The 19661-nt window shown below is 46.3% G+C and overlaps 1 protein-coding gene across 1 annotated transcript; it reads left to right on the top strand.

Annotated features, from left to right (window-relative positions):
• Positions 1 to 4633: 4633 nt before the first annotated feature.
• LOC116315738 (neuronal acetylcholine receptor subunit alpha-7-like) lies at positions 4634 to 18160 on the top strand. The gene is made up of 10 exons (XM_039619125.1): positions 4634 to 4685; positions 5790 to 5929; positions 6460 to 6504; positions 12405 to 12514; positions 12595 to 12674; positions 12908 to 13075; positions 15030 to 15224; positions 15717 to 15803; positions 15922 to 16031; positions 16152 to 18160. Exons 1-10 carry the CDS (start codon positions 4634 to 4636, stop codon positions 17019 to 17021), a joined length of 1857 nt encoding a protein of 618 aa, XP_039475059.1. The 3' UTR covers positions 17022 to 18160.
• The last annotated feature ends 1501 nt before the right edge of the window (positions 18161 to 19661 follow it).

Here is a 19661-nt window from a genome sequence, read left to right as displayed (position 1 = left end):
CAGGAAGAAAAATAGGGTCAAAATTCGTACTTGTAACTTGCAGGTGTTTTTTTGGCTAAGTCCACACACAAATCTTTTTTACACATACAAATCTTTTTTACGCACGCACAAATTCTTTTTACACATACAAATCCTGATTTACAAGTACAAAACTGATTTACAAGTACAAAATATTTATGACCACATTTTGAGCCCATAGGGGATCAGCCTGATATTATTTGTATCCCACTGTAACTTTACTGCATAAAGAGCTAACATGTCCAAAATGTCAGGAGTAGTTAGTTATTACAAGCAGCGTTTGTGAACTAAAAATCAAGAATGTGGGATCCTGTTTGTCCGTGATTTGAAGAGCCCAGCGCGTGCTCCCGACGCAGGGAAACTAATTTTGCAGGGGAGACCTACCTTGGCACTTGTGCAGGTGAAGCCAAAGGGAAGATATGCTTCACCATATTTTCCTGTCTTTGGCTTGGAAGGAAGTTGGTTTGGAAACATATTTGGCGATGCTTCATCTCCTGCTTTGCGTTTGTGTGGGAGCCCCGTCAAAAACCTGTCCACAGTGTCCAAGCGCTCTTTTTTTCTTTTTTTTCTTTTCATACCGCGCCCCCCGCAATGGCTCTGCGCCCCAGGGGCGGGCCCCACACTTTGGGAACCTCTGCCATAAAAGGTGTATGTGAACATAGGTCTTCATCACAAAAACGTATCACAGGACCTTAGAAGAAGCATTGTAGGCCTACAATAAACTGGAAAAGGCAATTCATTCTTTCTGTGATCAGAACAGATAATATCCATAGTAGATTATCTCAAAGCTGAGTCTACAAGTGTGAGTCTTGTGTGAGCATTGTTAAATATATGTTAGAATACAATCATAGTACATAAAACCTAGGTGCAACATAGTTCAATTTGTGAGGAAGATACCACATTTGCTTTTAGAGTATTCATCGAGTAAAGAGAGTATAGAGAAGGTGAGACAGCGCTTAACTGTTTCTTTGTGGATTTAGACAAAGAATATGATAGGGGGCCAAGAGAGGAACTATAGCACTGTATAAATAAGTGAGGAGTGGCAGAAAAGTATGTGACAGTGGTGCAGGGCATGTATGAGGACATGGGGCAGTGATGAGGAGTGCGGTAGGAGTGCCAGATGGGGGTGGGATTACATCAGGTATCTGCTCCAAGCCCCTTCTTGTTTGCAGTGGTGATGGACAGACTGACAGATGAGGTCATGCAGGAGTCTCTGTGGACTGTGATGTTTGCAAATGACATTGTGATCCATGATGAGATTAGGGAGTGGCTGGAAGAGAACCTGCAGAGGTGAAGGTATGCTCTGAGGAGAAGAAGAATGAAAATCTGTGGAACCAAGAAAGAATACATGCATGTGAATGAGAGGGGGGTGCTAGGAGGTGAATGAGTTAAATATGTAGCATTGTCAAAGCTACAGGCTGTGCACAAAAGAAGCAAAGGAGAGACAGGAGTGGATGGAGACAACTGTCTGGGATAATTTGTGAATGAAGGATAGCAGCATGACTGAAAGGAAAGGTTTACAAGTTAGTAGTGAGACCTGCTATGATGTACGGTTTGGACACAATAGTACTGACAAAAAGACAGGAGGAAGACTTGAAGATGCTCAGTTTTCACTGGGAGTGACCAGGATGATACAGGCCTGTTCTACAAAGCAGGTTTTCATCTTATTCAGGTAACTGTAAGGTTAAGCCTGTTTTTTCTTTATTAGAAAGGTTGGGTATATCACCATGGTAACTTACTGCAAAATTCCAGAGTAGAGATCAGCAAGTATGAAATCACCATCTACTGACCAATCAATTTTCTGGAAAACATTGTCAGCACTCCTGGAAGATCCAGACAGAAAGAGGATCTAAAGTTTTTAATAGCGTCTGATGTCTTTGTGTTTCCCTGTTGATGATATATTCTTAGACACAATGTTATTCCTTTTTTTTTTCTACTGGCAGCAAACAATTTTTCAGTTTTATTGTTTTGTAAGCTTGAGTATGTGATTTGAAAACAGAGCACCTACTTGCTATATCGAATTTGCATGTAGGCAACGCCTATGTTTGAATTCTGTTTTTACATTTATTATTTACTTTCAAAGCATTATTTAACTGAGGCTGCAGCTGAAAGAATAAAAACTAAGACTGTATTTTATATATTAATGAATCAAAAGTGTGGCTATAACCCATGAGATTCTCCCTTCTTTTAATAACAGAGATGTGATATTGATAAATCTGTTCTTTCCTGGCTTGAAATAGGCTCAATATTTTAATTTATTTGCTCATTTCCAGTCTTACTAACCAAAGCGTTTAAAGTGTACATGCCTTTAATACTAAACTATTGTACAGTGCTTTTTCTCTGAGTTTGTCTGCAGCAGCTGCTTAATCTTGTCATATTTTTCCCATAGCATAGTTCCAGCTTCCTTTTCAAAATCAGGCACCCTGCTGCCACTGGATGTATACATAATCAGTCAAATGCTGCCAACACCATTCCTTTCTTGAGAACGTAAAAAGGAAAACCTGGGTTAACTCAGCGGCTTGATAGCCGGCTTTGTGTTAGACTAAGTGAATCCAGAAAACAGAAAGATATTTTGGTTATTTTTAGTTGGCTCTTTGGACAGGGCTCATATCTCTTCAGGCAGGCTATTACAAAGCTGAGGGCCCCTGATGGAAAACCTGTGAGCAGGCATAGAGCTACAGTGAGGAGCCCGACTCAGACAAGCTTTAAAAAGTGATGAGTAAAATCTTAAAATCTATTGTAAAATGTTCAGGAAGCCAGTGGAGACAAGCCAAGAGAGGGGTGATGTGATTCTGTCTGCTAAACCCAGTAAGAAGCTGAGCTGCTGAATTCACAACCAGTTGGAAGCGAGACAGTAGTTTTCCATTAGAGAGCAGCCAGAGAGGACGGAGTTACAATAGTCCAGTTGTTTTAATGTGAAGGGTAAAGCTAAGGGCTGGATAGAAATTGATACCTGAATACCAATGGGTTTTTGGCAACAGGCTCAGTGATGTTTAGTGAATAATAGGAATTCTGATTTTGTGGTATTGAGTCACAGAACATTTTTCAATGTTTAACATCACTGAGACTATCCCAAGGTATTTATCATGAGGCATATATCTGTGTGCCACAGGTATCTTGGTGAGTTTTCAAAATATTATCAAGTAGAAGCAAAATCAGACTGAAATTCAAACCTTGCCACACACCACAGATAATGCAATCTGTAAATAAAGAGAAATCACTTGGTGAAAGAAAAGACTCTTTCTAAGGATTAGATTAGAGGACAGACAAGAGGAAGATGCAAAACCGTGCATATATGGATGCTGCATAGGTGACGGTTCTCCATCTGTCACACTGCAAAACACATTTGGAGGGAAGATGATGATGGACGCACTTCTAAAGTCCACTGCTGTTCTGACAAAGCAACAAAATGTTTTGACCACCTTTGTTTAACAAGGTGGAATTTTATTTTATTTTTTTGCCATTTTGGTGGAAGCGATTTATTAATTGACACACAAGGTTTAGACTTTTTTTGCAGGCTAACAACAGTGTGTGGCTGCATTTATAAACAGTTTTGGAAAATGCCTCTTTAGAGCTGAAAAATGTGCCAAAAGCAAATGAGATGCACAGAGAGAATAAAGTGGGCCAGAAAGTCTATGTATTTCCCCCTTTGTTTTCACTGTTACAGTAGCAGTGTCTTTTACAGCTAATATTGATCTCTGCCTTATTATTGTCTATTTGCTTTCGAACATTATTTTAAATTGTTTACAATGTCCTTAACAAAGCCGTAAAGAAATCAGGCAGATGCTTTTTAACAGCATTTGCATTTGATAAGAAAAATGTGAGTTTGAATAAACAATCTATCTAAATTTGCTCAGTGTGTTAGTGTGCATATTGCATTTTACTGATATAGCCATTGGGTGTCACCACTACTCTGTGAATAGGCTAGTGTCAGGCTAGTGTCAGATCAGACTAGTTCAAAAGCCAGACAGATTTTAAATATTGCTTCCTGGTATAAATTAGAAAGTGAAAAAAAAAAACCCAAACACATACATATATATATAAAATATTTCCTGTGATTTTAACTGATTTAATAACTGTTAAAGACAGCTGGATAATAGCTACTAAAAATCCCATCACCCAGACAGCTCTGCGTATTATATCTCCTCCAAAAATAAAGCTGCTCTTTCTGTCCACCAATCCAGAAAAACTGAATGAATCCATCATAAAATGATGGAGGATGACTGACATGTAGTCACAGATAACCGCATATCATAAAGTCTGCAGGGTATATTGAGCAGGGAGGCGTGGATGATGAGTTTTAGCACAGGTCAGGGGATCCCCATGTCTCCAAACCTGACCGACTCCAACAAACAGCTTCTCCGTCTTTAGAGGAGTAGTCATTTCGCTGCATTTCTCACCCACTCTCTCAGTCTCTCTCTTCCTCCCCCTTTCTCCTCCTTTCCCTGCTCTGCCGCTGCTGGTGTTGAGCTCTCTCCACTTGTTTTCTACAGCCTCTCTTTCTCTTCACATCCCCATTTTCCTCACTTTACTTGTTTAATCTTCCTTCATCTTCACCTTCTCCCTCTATTTCTCCTTTTACCACTCTTTCTCTGCCGATACAGAGGAATGCAGAATGAAGCAAAATGTGGCTCTGTGGCTGGTGATACTTGCGACTCTGCTCCGGGGTGAGTGACTTTCACTGCGCTTTGAGCGAGACTGTGCTCGAACAAGTGTGTGTTTCCTGTTCTGTATGTGCTGTTGCATGTAAAGGTAGCGGATCATAGTAACTGGGGACAAAGCAGCTGATTTAGACAAAGAGAGTGGCCACTTGTGCACAGCCGTACAGAAAAATGGATTTATTTTTATGATGAGCCTGCAACACCACGATGTAATCATCTCCACTGCAGATCCCATAGGTTTGGCTGAGGTTTAGATTTTTTAGATGCTGAGATAGATAGATAGATAGATAGATAGATAGATAGATAGATAGATAGATAGATAGATAGATAGATAGATAGATAGATAGATAGATAGATAGATAGATAGATAGATAGATAGATAGATAGATAGATAGATAGATAGATAGATAGATAGCATGTTTTAGTTGGTGTAAATTTAAGTGCATTAATCTCACACCAATTATTGTAGCACTTTTCATGTGCTTTTCCATTTTAAGCATATAGTAACTGTTTATAAGTTACTCTGTGTGCCTCCTGTATCCACCAGTGATCCAAATCAGGAGTGATTTGAAGCCCTCTCGGAGTTATAGGGTGAACAGACAAAGTTGCTGTGTGTGTCTGTCCAGGGTGTCTCAGTGTTTAATGGCCTCAGTATTTTCCGCATGGAATAAAGCTGACATTTTTACAGCAGTAGAAAACTCTGACAGTATGCTGGCGATCAATCAGCGATGTTAGTGATTAGAAAGAGTAGGCTTCCTTCTCTCTGCTCTTCCACCCGTTTCTCTTTGTCGCCTATGTTATCGTCTTACATCCTCTCTCGTATAGCTTTGCGCTCCATTTCACCTCAATTTGAGCTTGTCATCTGCCCCTCTCTTAGTGTGCCTCTACTTCGCTTCTGGCCACCTATATAATTTCTACAGCACTCTACTCTAAACTCTATCATTGTAATCGCACCGTTTTTCTAAAGTGCTTGCTCCCTGCCTTCTTTGACACAGCTTTCTTTTTGTCTCTGACTTTTACCTTGTGCTCTTATGTCTTTATTTATCTCTCTTTCAATTTTCTTTCCGCCCTTCTCCCCCCCCCTTACACTCCCTCCCCTCCCATGTTCAGTATCAATGCAGGGTCCTTACCAACGCTTTCTGCTCAAAGAGCTGCTGCGGGACTACAACCCCATGGAGAGACCGGTGGCCAACGACTCCCACAGTCTCACTGTTCAGTTCTCTTTTACACTAATGCAGGTCATGGATGTGGTACGTTTGGCATGAAACATGCATGCATTACATTCAGACAAGAAAAAGTCACATTTTCCTCATTTTCCATAATGCATGTTCGCTTTTATAATCAAAAGTTTCATTCCTTTTGAGATAGGGGCACAAATCCTCAGTCTTTCATTTATGTAAATTTAATTTCAGACACTTTTATTCTGTTTCTCCTGACAGCATGTTCTTGATTAACTTCAGTGCAGGGACAGTCACAAAAGAGCAAAGTTACTAATGACTTGCATAGTATAAAAAATCTCTACTTTGGTAGATATCCACATGATTTTCTATCCCATATGAAAGATTTTAAAAGTACATTTTTACCCTTAACGAGGATTGTGGACATTTTATGTCACATATATTAGAAAAGCATAAGAAAGCATGGACGTGTGAATTAAAAAAACAGTAATCATTTAAATGTAAAGTCAGTGTACATTGTTTTAAGACCATTTTGACACATGTGAGCTCATTCTTTCAAACACGAAATCATTTATTCTCTCATTTTCTTTCTGGCATGCAAGGATGAAAAGAACCAGCTGCTCACCACAAACGCCTGGCTGCAGATGGTGAGTATAATGGATAACATTAATGTAATATTGATCTGTGTCTACCCAAGCCCATTGCAGATGCACAGTATCAACCTAGATGCAGGTTGGGTTTCAGTTTATATGCTGCTCAGCAGGGGGAACAGCTTCTTCCTTCAACCCCAAACATGACCTTATTATGAGTATCTTGAGAATTGGCTGAATCTGGGACAAATGACTAAGCTGTTTGTCTCATGTCAGCGTTATTTTTTATAACCCATATCAAAATTTTGCCTCAGACGACTTTACCATCTTCTGCTGAAATAAGGAATTGCCTCTTCACCAGGGAGGAACTTTTCAGAACTGTAACTGTAAAAGAGGGGAGACATACCGTAAAGTAAGGGTGTTAAACATAAGGCCAGTGGGCCAGAATTGGCCAGGCATGATTTCAATCCGACCCACAGGGTGGCTTTAGAAAATGTAAAAGAAGGTGTAAATTCAGGATTTATAAGAAAGGCAGTCTATACTACATGAAAATAAAGTACCACATAAAGGTCCTCTTCTTTTTTTAATATCTGCTATAAAACAAAATTTCGCTTTTTAAACTGGGTCCTGTCAGGATCTGTGTTGTGGATGAGGGAAGGAGGACCCAAATGCTGGACTCACAGGTAGGTAGGTGAAGGTTGGTATTTATTGCCGATGGAGTGAACAAACAGAACAGAGGTAGGAAACGGCTGGCTGGCTGGCTGGCTGGACGACTGACTGAATGACTGAAGGGCTGACTGAAAGGCTGAATGGCTGGCTGAAAGGCTGAATGGCTGGCTGACTGAACGCAGGCGTAAACAACAACATAACATCACAGGAACATCAATGACACGACACTGGACTGGTTGAACTGAGGAACATAAATACACAGGCTGAATGATGAGTGATTAGAAACCGGTGAGTACACAGCTGAACATAATCTGGCTAATGACACGAGACGAGCTGACACAGGAAAAGCAGGAAGTGAGAACATGGAAGTGGCAAAATAAACTGAACATGAACAAAACTGAAAGCACTGGGTCAACGACCCAGGAACCCTGACAGTACCCCTTCAAAGGCCGGCACCGACGGCCAAAAGAAAGAAAAACCAGAACAGGGCGGGCGGAGGGGCCCAGGACGGAGGGACGGAGTCCACAACAAAACAGGTCAGGTGGGCGGCCACGCGCAGTGGCTGAGCCCGGACAGTTCAGGTGGGCGCCACGCGGCCAGTGGCTGAGCCCGGACAGTTCAGGTGGGCGGCGCGAGGAAGGCGGCGACGCTGAAGTCGGTCCGGCGGGCGGCGCGAGGAAGGCGGCGGCGCTGAAGTCGGTCCGGCGGGCGGCCGCGAGGAAGGCGGCGGCCACTGAGAAGGTGATCCGTGGGCGGCGCGAGGAAGGCGGCGGCGGCCACTGAGGAGGTGATCCGGTGGGCGGCGCGCGGAAAGGCGGCGGCGGCCACTGAGGAGGTGATCCGGTGGGCGGCGCGAGGAAGGCGGCGGTGGCCACTGAGGAGGTCCGGTGGTCGACCACGCTGGCGATGACGCCCAGCTGTTGGCCTGGAAAGTGGCCAGTGATTCCGAGGTGCAGGCTCGGGCGGCGGCGCGGGCAGCCGCAGGACCAGGCGGCTGAGTCTGGACCAGGCGGAGCGGAAGCCGAGGCCAAGGCTGTGCCAGGCGACTGCATGGGAGCCGGCAGTGATGGAGCAGATGAAGCTGAGGCCGAGGCCGGGCCAGGCGAGGGTGAAGCTGAGGCCGAGGCCGGGCCAGGCGAGGGTGAAGCTGAGGCCGAGGCCGGGCCAGGCGAGGGTGAAGCTGAGGCCGAGGCCGGGCCAGGCGAGGGTGAAGCTGAGGCCGAGGCCGGGCCAGGCGAGGGTGAAGCTGAGGCCGAGGCCGGGCCAGGCGAGGGTGAAGCTGAGGCCGAGGCCGGGCCAGGCGGCGCGGAAGCCTCTGGCTGGAGACAGGCCGGGCCAGGCGGCGCGGAAGCCTCTGGCTGGAGACAGGCTGGGCCAGGCGGCGCGGAAGCCTCTGGCTGGAGACAGGCCGGGCCAGGCGGCGCGAAGCCTCTGGCTGGAGACAGGCTGGGCCAGGCGGCGCGAAAGCTCTGGCTGGAGACAGGCTGGGCCAGGCGGCGCGAGCCTCTGGCTGGAGACAGGCTGGGCCAGGCGGCGCGAAGCCTCTGGCTGGAGACAGGCTGGGCCAGGCGGCGCGGAAGCCTCTGGCTGGAGACAGGCAGGGCCAGGAGGCGCGGAAGCCTCTGGCTGGAGACAGGCAGGGCCAGGAGGCGCGGAAGCCTCTGGCTGGAGACAGGCAGGGCCAGGAGGCGCGGAAGCCTCTGGCTGGAGACAGGCAGGGCCAGGAGGCGCGGAAGCCTCTGGCTGGAGACAGGCAGGGCCAGGAGGCGCGGAAGCCTCTGGCTGGAGACAGGCAGGGCCAGGAGGCGCGGAAGCCTCTGGCTGGAGACAGGCAGGGCCAGGAGGCGCGGAAGCCTCTGGCTGGAGACAGGCAGGGCCAGGAGGCGCGGAAGCCTCTGGCTGGAGACAGGCAGGGCCAGGAGGCGCGGAAGCCTCTGGCTGAGGTGCGGCCGGGCCAGCGGGTGCGGAAACCCCTGGCTGAGGTGCGGCCGGGCCAGCGGGTGCGAAACCCCTGGCTGAGGTGCGGCCGGGCCAGCGGGTGCGGAAACCCCTGGCTGAGGTGCGGCCGGGCCAGCGGGTGCGGAAACCCCTGGCTGAGGTGCGGCCGGGCCAGCGGGTGCGGAAACCCCTGGCTGAGGTGCGGCGGGCCAGCGGGTGCGGAAACCCCTGGCTGAGGTGCGGCCGGGCCAGCGGGTGCGAACCCCTGGCTGAGGTGCGGCCGGGCCAGCGGGTGCGGAAACCCCTGGCTGAGGTGCGGGAGAGCTCACAGCTGGCTCTGGATGCTGTGGCTGCTGGTCTGGGGACTGAACAGGAGAGTGGACTACAGGCGGTGAGAGAAACGGATGACTGAATAACAGGATGCTGGACGACAGACTGAACTGACTGGACAGGCTGGAGGACAGGTGACTGGGTGACAGCAGGCAACCGGGGAGCAGGGCACTGAGCTACGGGGCGACTGGACTGACTGGACAGGAGGCGACTGGAGAACGGGGACTGGAGGACAGGAGGAGACTGAACTACAGGAGAGGACTGGAGGACAGAAGGAGACTGAACTACAGGAGAGGACTGAACTACAGGAGAGGACTGGAGGACAGGAGAGGACTGGACTACAGACTGGGCTGGAGAGGACTGGACTACAGACTGGGCTGGAGAGGACTGGACTACAGACTGGGCTGGAGAGGACTGGACTACAGACTGGGCTGGAGAGGACTGGACTACAGACTGGGCTGGAGAGGACTGGACTACAGACTGGGCTGGAGAGGACTGGACTACAGACTGGGCTGGAGAGGACTGGACTACAGACTGGGCTGGAGAGGACTGGACTACAGACTGGGCTGGAGAGGACTGGACTACAGACTGGGCTGGAGAGGACTGGACTACAGACTGAGCTACAGGGGCTGACTGGACAGGGGCTGACTGGACAGGGGCTGACTGGACAGGGGCTGACTGGACAGGGGCTGACTGGACAGGGGCTGACTGGACAGGGGCTGACTGGACAGGGGCTGACTGGAGTGGAGCAGGCTGTACTACTGACTGGAGTGGAGCAGGCGACTGAGCTACAGGTGACTGGACGAGAGCAGGTGACTGAACTACAGGGGAGTGAACTGGCTGGACCGGGAGATGAACAGCAGGTGAGTGGACTGACTGGGCTAGAAGCTGAACAGCAGGTGAGTGGACTGACTGGGCTAGAAGCTGAACAGCAGGTGAGTGGACTGACTGGGCTAGAAGCTGAACAGCAGGTGAGTGGACTGACTGGGCTGGAAGCTGAACAGCCGGTGAGTGAACTGACTGGAGTGGGGATGCTAAGGGATGAATAGAGGTGGGTGAGGCTGACGACGGAGCTGTGGTTGGTGTGGCTGGTGGCTGAGCTATAGACTGTGCTAGTGAGGGAGATAAAGCTATAGCCTGGGCTAGTAACGCTGGTGCCTGAGCAGGAGAAACCTCAGCTAGCTTAACCAGTGATAATGCGAGGGCGTGAAAGGCTGGATCAGGAGGTGGATGAAGAGGTGAAGTAGTAGATGGAGAGCTAGCTCTTCCGAGACTCTAGGGAGGTCAGGCTGGGTTCTAGCTGCCTTCAGCCTAGGCGCTGGGACAGGCACGGGAGGTGGCTGGACACCAGTCACCCCACCCGAGAACCAGGAGCGGGTGTGGAGGTAGGCTGGGTCGCAGCTGCCCTCCTCCTGGGTGCTGGCACAGGTGTGGGTGTAGGCTGGCTGATAGGAGTGGAAATAACAACAGGGTGAGTGATATTGACATGTCTATTGGGATTAAGTCTGGTCCTTCTGCCACCACTATTTACAGTCTTTAACTGAGCTGTCTTTGGGGAAGCAGAGCAGAAAAAGTCTTCCCAGTCCACGTCATCGTCTAAAAGGGAAGTTCCCCATGGATCGGAGATGAGTCTATTATTTACTTTATGTGACGGATCAAATGAGGAAAGTGGCAAACAGTCACTGGGACTCACCGCCGGGAGTTGCTGGGAATAGTCCGTTTTATGACGGCGTGAACGCCGCTTTCTCTGGGAAGAGGAAGCGGGCGGGGTAAACAGATGAGCCTCTGGCGCGGTAGCCTCCGTTGAGCCGAGGTGGGAGGCGTAGCCGCTGTGCCGTGGCGAAGTGGAAGAGCCGGTGAGTGAGGCAGATGGCGTGTGAGCGAGGAGCGGACCCGCGAGAGGGAACGGCCGCAGCGCGGCGTGAAACGTCCACTCTCCGCGGCGAGTGCTCCGGTGCAGGTGAGGCAGCAGGTGGGGGAACGCGGCGTCTCCGAGGCCCGCCCAGAGCCAGGCGAGTACCCTCGAAGATGTGCTCTTGCTCCGCGAAGAGCCGCTGTTTCCCCTTGAGCTTCTCCGTCCAAATGGAGAGCGCTGCCTCCTGCCGCTCGAAAAGGTCCGAGTCCGCTGGGTCCACAACGCGGGGTCGTGTCATTCTGTCAGGATCTGTGTTGTGGATGAGGGAAGGAGGACCCAAATGCTGGACTCACAGGTAGGTAGGTGAAGGTTGGTATTTATTGCCGATGGAGTGAACAAACAGAACAGAGGTAGGAAACGGCTGGCTGGCTGGCTGGCTGGACGACTGACTGAATGACTGAAGGGCTGACTGAAAGGCTGAATGGCTGGCTGAAAGGCTGAATGGCTGGCTGACTGAACGCAGGCGTAAACAACAACATAACATCACAGGAACATCAATGACACGACACTGGACTGGTTGAACTGAGGAACATAAATACACAGGCTGAATGATGAGTGATTAGAAACCGGTGAGTACACAGCTGAACATAATCTGGCTAATGACACGAGACGAGCTGACACAGGAAAAGCAGGAAGTGAGAACATGGAAGTGGCAAAATAAACTGAACATGAACAAAACTGAAAGCACTGGGTCAACGACCCAGGAACCCTGACAGGTCCACTGTGAAATAAATAAATAAATGAGCTATGGGAACATTTTCATTACACATTTTCTCAAAAGCCCCCAAAAATCTTGCTGGCAGTTTCCTTTCATTTACTACAGCAGCATTTTTTCATGCAGAAAATCACACTTCTTTTTCCTATATTAAGATGTTTCAAGGACTCGTTCCACTGACAGAAAGGAGAGTTTCACTCACCCGGCCCACTTAAGATCAATGTGAGCTGTATGTGGCCTATGATCTAAAATGAGTTTGACATTACTGCTGTAAAGGATAAGCTGCTTGTATATCTATTACAATATAGAAATCATAATGGGTGTGTCTTCCTTCTGTGTTTTATGTATTTGTGGATTTTCCATTCATGCAGTTGTAATTGTGTCTCCCAGCAGTGGTACGATCACTACCTTCAGTGGAACCAGTCAGAATATCCTGGAGTTAAGAACCTTCGTTTTACCCCCGACCAGGTCTGGACGCCTGACATATTGCTGTATAACAGGTATGTGACATACAAATACAGGTGTGTGCAACCAGTGCTGCTGGTTATTGCTGACTGGTCACTGTGCTATTGTCCTTCAGTGCTCATGATAAGTTTGATGCGACTTTTAAGACCTATGTGCTGGTCAACTCCAGTGGTTTCTGTGAGTATTTGCCTCCAGGTAAGTTTTAGCAGAGGTTTATATTTTCCTTCAAACCATTTAGACCTTTACGGCCTTTAATCATTCTGCATAATTGCACTATTATTAATGATGCAGCGTTTCAATTCCAAAAAATGTTTACTGCAATTAAATAACTTCATCTTCCTTTAATTCCACATGGCTGCACCACCGATCAACATTAATTTTATTATCCAGTATTTACTTGCTTTTTCTTGTTATTTATGCATTTCAAGGAATTTTTATCAGCACTTGTAATGTCGATGTGAGATGGTTTCCATTTGACATCCAGCGCTGTGAGCTGAAGTTTGGCTCATGGACATTTGATGGTTGGCTGCTGGACATCCAGATGAAGGAGGCAGATGTATCAGGATACATGCCCAATGGCGAGTGGGACCTACTGGGTAGGATCAGCTGTCAAAAGCATGGATGACAGACTGTGTTGCTTAGTAACTGTGCTTACATTAACACCACACAGTATTGCAATTGTAAAGACTCACATAATGAATACATATTATATATGAGTACATGTCTGATTTGTTGCCATAGAACCTGAAGAACATGAATGCTTTTTGCTATGATGTTTTATATTTCCATACACGTTTACATCGTGATGAAATATCCCATGCAACATGGAATCTTAATTTTATAGCATCAGTCCTTGATTTCTACAGTCTCTTAAGGGCTCTGTTTTTATAATGCCTGTCCTGTGCCAGATTTTTCTTACATTTCTGATTTACAGTATTGTGCAAAAGTCTTGTATTACTCTTTATTTTTTAAATACTTTGATAGCATAATATTAATTATATGTGCAGTAATTTACTAAAACCTATGTAAAAAAAACCCAAACACCCAGAATATAGTATATATGGCAAAAACCACAGCTTGTGCAATTCTAATGAGCTTCAAAGTCAACCCTTATTCATCAGCATGGCCTGAACTCTTTCTTAGGCAGCTTTCTTTTCATTTCTTTAAGTGTCTCCAGGAGTAATTCTCAAAGCTTCTTGAAGGACATTCAAAGCTCTTCTTTGGATGATGACTGCCTTTTGTTTGCTTTTCTGTCAACGTGATCACACACTGCTTCAATAATGTTGAGGTCCAAGCTCTGGGGAGGCCAATCCATGACTGATAGTGTTCATGTGTGTTTTTCTATCCAGGTATCCTTTTACTGCACTGGCAGTGTGTTTTGAATCATTTTGATGCTGAAAACTGAGGCTGCTGCCTATCAGATGCTTTTTAGATGTGTTGCATTGTGGATCAAAATCTGATAGTACTTTTCTGCATTCATATTTCATTTAGTTTTAACACCACCACTGGCTGAAATGCAGACACAAACAATGACAGGGCCTCGGCTGTGTTTAACAGATGGCTGTAGAAACTTACTGTTGTACCTCTCTCCTGACCTTGACGATGATTTGAACCAAAACCTTCAAATTTGAAGTCATCCTTCCATCCTGTTGCCGCTGATTTTCAGTCCAGTTCTTGTGCAGTTTGGCACACCTCAGCCTTTTTCTCCTTGTCTTGACAGCCTCCCTTCCACTGAGGCTTTCTGATGACAGTAGATGCATCAATGGAATGGCCAGATACATCTCTCGGGCACTGTGTCAGGTCTTTGGTGGATTTTTTTATTTATTTTTTTAAATGTTTTTTTAAGGACATGACTTTCAGATACCGTTCATCTCTGGTAGATTGTTTTTTAGACCTCCCACTTGTCCAGTTTCCTCAAATTTTTTAAGGACACATTGCCCACCTTGCCCAGATAGGCAAAGTTTTCAGCTAATAGTACTTTGGGAATCACCGTGTGGGTGTAAAAACACTATTTTATGCCTGTCAAACTGTGTTATCTTTGGCATGTTTCCAAGATTGAAATAAAGAAATGAGAACAAATTCAATATTTTTGCAATAGGCCGCTGGTGTCTAATAAAGTAATACAATTTAAAATAGTTCTTAGCTAACTTGTCTGCTGTTAAGTGTAGACACAACACTGGTTCATCCCTTGAGATAGGCGCCTTTTTTACATTTGAATGATTCACAGTTCAGTGTTAAGTGGCTTAACAAACAAAAAAATGTGAAAGACCTTCAGAGAGAGGAGAGAACTATTGCTCATGCCGATTTTTTAAAAAGAATTCAAGAAAGTCTGACTTCTCGGAAGCAAAATATAAAGAAATGACTCAAGACTGTTGCACAGTATTATATATACATGCAGCTTTCTCCACACACAGTTACAAATATTCAGTGGATGCACCAAAATACATTTCATTAGTTATATTGATTTTCTGATATTCTTTATTTTTTGCTTCCCTGCTTTCTCATCACTCACGCAGTTACTATATCTCTATGCTTCCTAATTTTTCTCAGAGGTCCCAGGAGGTCGTAATGAGGTTTTCTATGAATGCTGTGTAGAGCCTTACCCTGACGTTACTTTTGTGGTGACGTTACGTAGAAGAACCCTGTTCTACGCTCTCAACCTCCTCATCCCCTGTGTGCTCCTCTCCTCCATGACCCTGCTGGTCTTCCTGCTGCCTGCCAACTCTGGGGAGAAAATCAGTCTGGGTGAGGAATAATAAGTGACCAGGGGAGCAGGGACAAGGCACAGTCTGACAATAAGCAAGGGAGATAATGAAAAACAAGAGGTGAATCTGCTTCTAAGATAAAAATATGTTCTCTAGCTGCATATTATTCCTCACTCCTCTTGAGAAGGCAATGGCTTATTTCACTCCAGTGTTTTTCCAGCAGTCTTTCTCTGTTAACAATATTGGAAAACCTTCAGTCAGAGCCTTTGTACAGTGTCGGGAGGGATGTCGTGGAAGGGAGGAGAGACAAAGGCAGAAAAGATGAGAGGGAAGATGAAAAACAGTAAAATCGAATAAGTTTTCCTGGGAGTGTCAGTAAGCCAGATGATTATGGCGAGAAGTCAAGTACAGCATACCAAATATACAGTTCTACTAAGTGTACTCATGTATTTTCTTCTCTTAAGGGCTTTTTCTTTTTTCTTTTCTTTTTTTTGCAACCCACGACTCCCCGGTGTCTTGTGTTGGCCTCCAGGCATCACAGTTCTGCTTTCTCTGACTGTCTTCATGCTGATGGTTGCAGAGATTATGCCCGCCACTTCAGATTCTGTACCACTGATAGGTCAGTTTTTGTTTTTTTCGACTGTGTGTGCAATTGCATGTCGGTGTTGGTGATTTTGGGGGGTGATAATCCTGTTTATAGCCAACAGATTAGTAGCAAAGTCTCACATGTGTTTCAGGTCAGTATTTCGCCAGCACCATGGTGATAGTTGGGATGTCAGTGGTAGCCACAGTCATCGTCCTCCAGTTCCATCACCATAACCCCGACAGTGGACACATGCCACGCTGGGTAAGTTGTGACAGTGAGTGAGATATTATACACATTACAATACATATTTATCTGAAGTGTGTTCATGTGTGTGACTCCCTGTCCTTTCATTCGATTTGTACCTGTGTCCGTATCATTCAGGTGAATTTAGTTCTGCTGCAGTGGGTTCCCTGGTTTCTGCGAATGAAGCGTCCAGGTGAGGGAGTGGAGCCTACTCTTTCCAACAGTCAGGCAGACTCCCAAAGCAAGACCCTGTCCTCTCCAACCACCACCACCACCACCATCCCCACACCAGCGCCCTCCGTCCTCCCACAGGGCCTGAACTCCTTGCAGGCCAGCCTGGCACAGCTCAACCTCCCTTTGCCACACTCACTGCCTCACCGTCCAAACTCTCAGGCTATCATCCTCCCTAATCCCATTCACAGAGATCCCAGCCCCAACCTACAACCCCAGCCTAATGGGCATCTGCCTTACATGGGATTCCAGACCTTCCACACCACAGCAGAGCTGGAACCGATCCAGAGAAACAGAACCACCAGTCATGGTAGGGGTAACAGTGAACTAGGAGAAGGAGAGGGAGCAGCAGCAGGAGGGGGACCAGTCGGAGATATACCACTTCATCACCACCACCACCAATCTTCTAAGTTTGTGAGCCCCACACAAGAGCTTCCAGTGTGCCTGGACCCTGACCAATCAACCACAGCTTCTGGAGTCTGCGGCTTAGAGGCTGGCGCCGGGAGATCAGTTGTGATGCATGCCCACAGTGGGATGATTCGATCTGTGGCAGTGGACAACCAGCTGCAGGCTCTTCTGGCAGAGGTGCAGTTCTTAGTTGAACGTGTTCGTGAGCAGGACCGTCAGTTGAGTTTGGCAGAGCAGTGGCAGTTTGCCGCGGCGGTCATCGACCGGTTGTGCCTGGTTGGATTCAGTGTTTTCAACATTATCTGTACCATCGCTATCCTTATGGCTGCACCCAACTTTGGAATAGCACTCTCAAAAGACTTCCTCTAAGAGGCAAACAAAGACATTTGAGAGACCAAGGAGGTGTTAAGAGATGACTCAGATATGAATGTGCTGGAAGCACAATTGCTCCCTTAGACAGTCAGACGTAAACAGCGAGTATTTCATGTTTTGTAATCCGGAGTGGACCGTGACACGTCAGTTTCGTCCTTTATCCTGTATACTGTAGACCTCATCATGCCTCCAACACTGTTACAGTGCTTTGTTTCATATTTAATGATGGTTTGTGGACTAACTAACATATATTTAGTCTAGAAATAAATGCTTTTTGTGAAATAGACACCCTAAAGATAGTTATCCCACAGCCTGACTTTATTAAATTTGTAAAATAGAATTACAGCTGTCATGAAAAAAACGACTTGAAGCTGCCCAGTCAAGAGAAACTAGACATAGAGGTTTTAAAGCAGAACTTATGTAAGAGTTTAAAAGTTCAGGGTTACATTAAGCCTAGCTTTGTGTAATGAGTATCAGTGAAAACTCTTATTTCTTAAATCTGCAGTGCCCATATTTTGTTAACAGTTTCTCTGTGGTGTATGGGTTTCAATTTAATTCATTTTCTTTCAAGGTTTTCTTTTAGAAGGATGTCTAAGCCTGCAAAAAATGTGATGAATAAGAGGCACTACGGATGAACTTCTGCATCTTCTTTAGCAACTGCGTTTGCTTGAGATGGTAGTGAACTGCTAAAAAACATATCTCGCATACTGTCAAGGGAATATTTTCTGTCTATTGCATTTTAGTTTCTGTAAACCTACACACTGCATCGATGTGATGTTTCAAACATGCCCTCTGTTTATCGTTAAGGAGGATGCTTTTTGATTATCTATAAGAGCTTACTGCACTGAAAAGAAATGTTTCAAAACTCCTTATTTTGTTCATGATTTGTAATATTATAGTTTATCTGCTCTGGTGTCAGTAAAATTCAGACTGCAAAGGAAGAATTGATGAGTAGTCGTGTAAATTTCCCAAGGCTTTTATTTAATTACATGCACATACTCTCGCTCATCTATTGCCACGCTCACGCTGTTGTGTATGCAGAAAAATGCAGTCCCTGTGATTGTGATTTTTAAATGTAATGTATGATCTTGGACACTTTATTACCAGGGCTGTGACAGACTGAGCTGTAAATAATGGCAGCAGAAATAAACAATCTTGTCTTTTGTATTCTCTACACATGCATCAAATTTTCAGTCTTTTCGCTCGTTCGTCTCCTCCCAGTCCAAGTTTTCAAAGCAACATAGGAACAGAGGACAGGGGGAGTGAAGGAGAAGGGGAACAGCCAAAGAGGAAAGGGAAGATAGAGGTAATGAAGCACAGCAATAGAGAGGGCAAAAGGAAAAAAGAGAGGGCGTCGCAGGAAGGGAGGGCTTTGCAGAGAGACACCGACAGAAAGGATGCAGAATGAAAGAGACGATGAATAGAACAAGGTGGTCTCATGACTTGGTTGGGAGAAACAGAGGAGGGAGCAAAAAAATGTGCTGAGAAAGCGGCAAGAGACCAATAAAGTTTTTTAACTGATTGCTCGTTAATGAGACAGGGGAAGGAAGAATGTGGAGAACAAACCTCCCCTCCTCCTCCTCCTCCTCCCTCTCCTCTATGCTGCTGCTGAACTGTACTGTCTAGCATTTACGGGTGACTTGATGTTTATTCAGAACTGGAAGAGGATGTTCTCACTGGCATTTATGTGATGATCTTGGCAAAAATTCTCGTTTAAAATGATTGACTGTGAAATAATGCAAGCACATTATGATGACTGAATTTGGCAAATTGGTGTCTTGGCACAGCCGGACTCGCACCTTTACCCCGAGGCTATTAATTTGACTTGTCCTCTATGTGCTGTAGGCTAGTTCACTATTGGAGAAATCTCTGTGTATTTCAACGGCCTACTGAACTCCTTTTGTCTGTAAGACTGGGCTGCTGAGAGATGCACTACAGCGCAGGTAATAAATCTGAGATACTCTCCTCCTTCACTGGCTCTTTCCTCCACCTGCTTTGTGTCGACAGCTCATGCAGATCTGTTTATTGGGAGGAGATGCACACTGAGTCATACAAACAGACGAGCACGATGCAGCGGGATGCAGAAGACGCGTCGTGTCTATCAAGGGGCCACTGCAATCTGTGGCTGCAGCTGTCGCGCGTACCTGCGCGCACACACACACATCCACAGATACCAAGAGCAGCGCAAACACAAACCCACGCACACATCGAGTGGTAAAGTAAGGGCTCTGCTGCAGACCTAATGCAGTAACCACGCATGGTCCTGAAGCTGTCTCTTTCTGTTGCTTCAGATCGCTTCCACACAAACTGTTCGCTTACGGCTGCTTGTGCGGTGCTCTCGCTTCACAATTTTTTTGCTTATGTGGGAAAAATAAGGCAGGGAGACAATCTAAAAGGATGGCGCAATTGCTGAAATACCATTTTGTCTTGTATTTTAATAAGGTTTAATTGATCAAAACGTGAAAAAGCTGCTGAAATCAAATAAGCTGAAACTTATTTTTATAGTTCACTCACTTGCCAATCAGCTTTTGCCACAGTCAGCATGACAAGCAGGAGCTGTCAGGTTGCCAGCCCATAATAGGTTTTCCACAGAAGCTCACTCCTTCTTACTTGGATGTAAACTGAAGGAACCCACAA

Source organism: Oreochromis aureus, linkage group 11, assembly GCF_013358895.1.
Source record: "Oreochromis aureus strain Israel breed Guangdong linkage group 11, ZZ_aureus, whole genome shotgun sequence".
NCBI classification, from domain to species: Eukaryota; Metazoa; Chordata; class Actinopteri; order Cichliformes; family Cichlidae; genus Oreochromis; species Oreochromis aureus.
The sequence above is the reverse complement of the archived record's forward strand: the minus strand, read 5'-3'. Positions and strand labels throughout refer to the sequence as shown.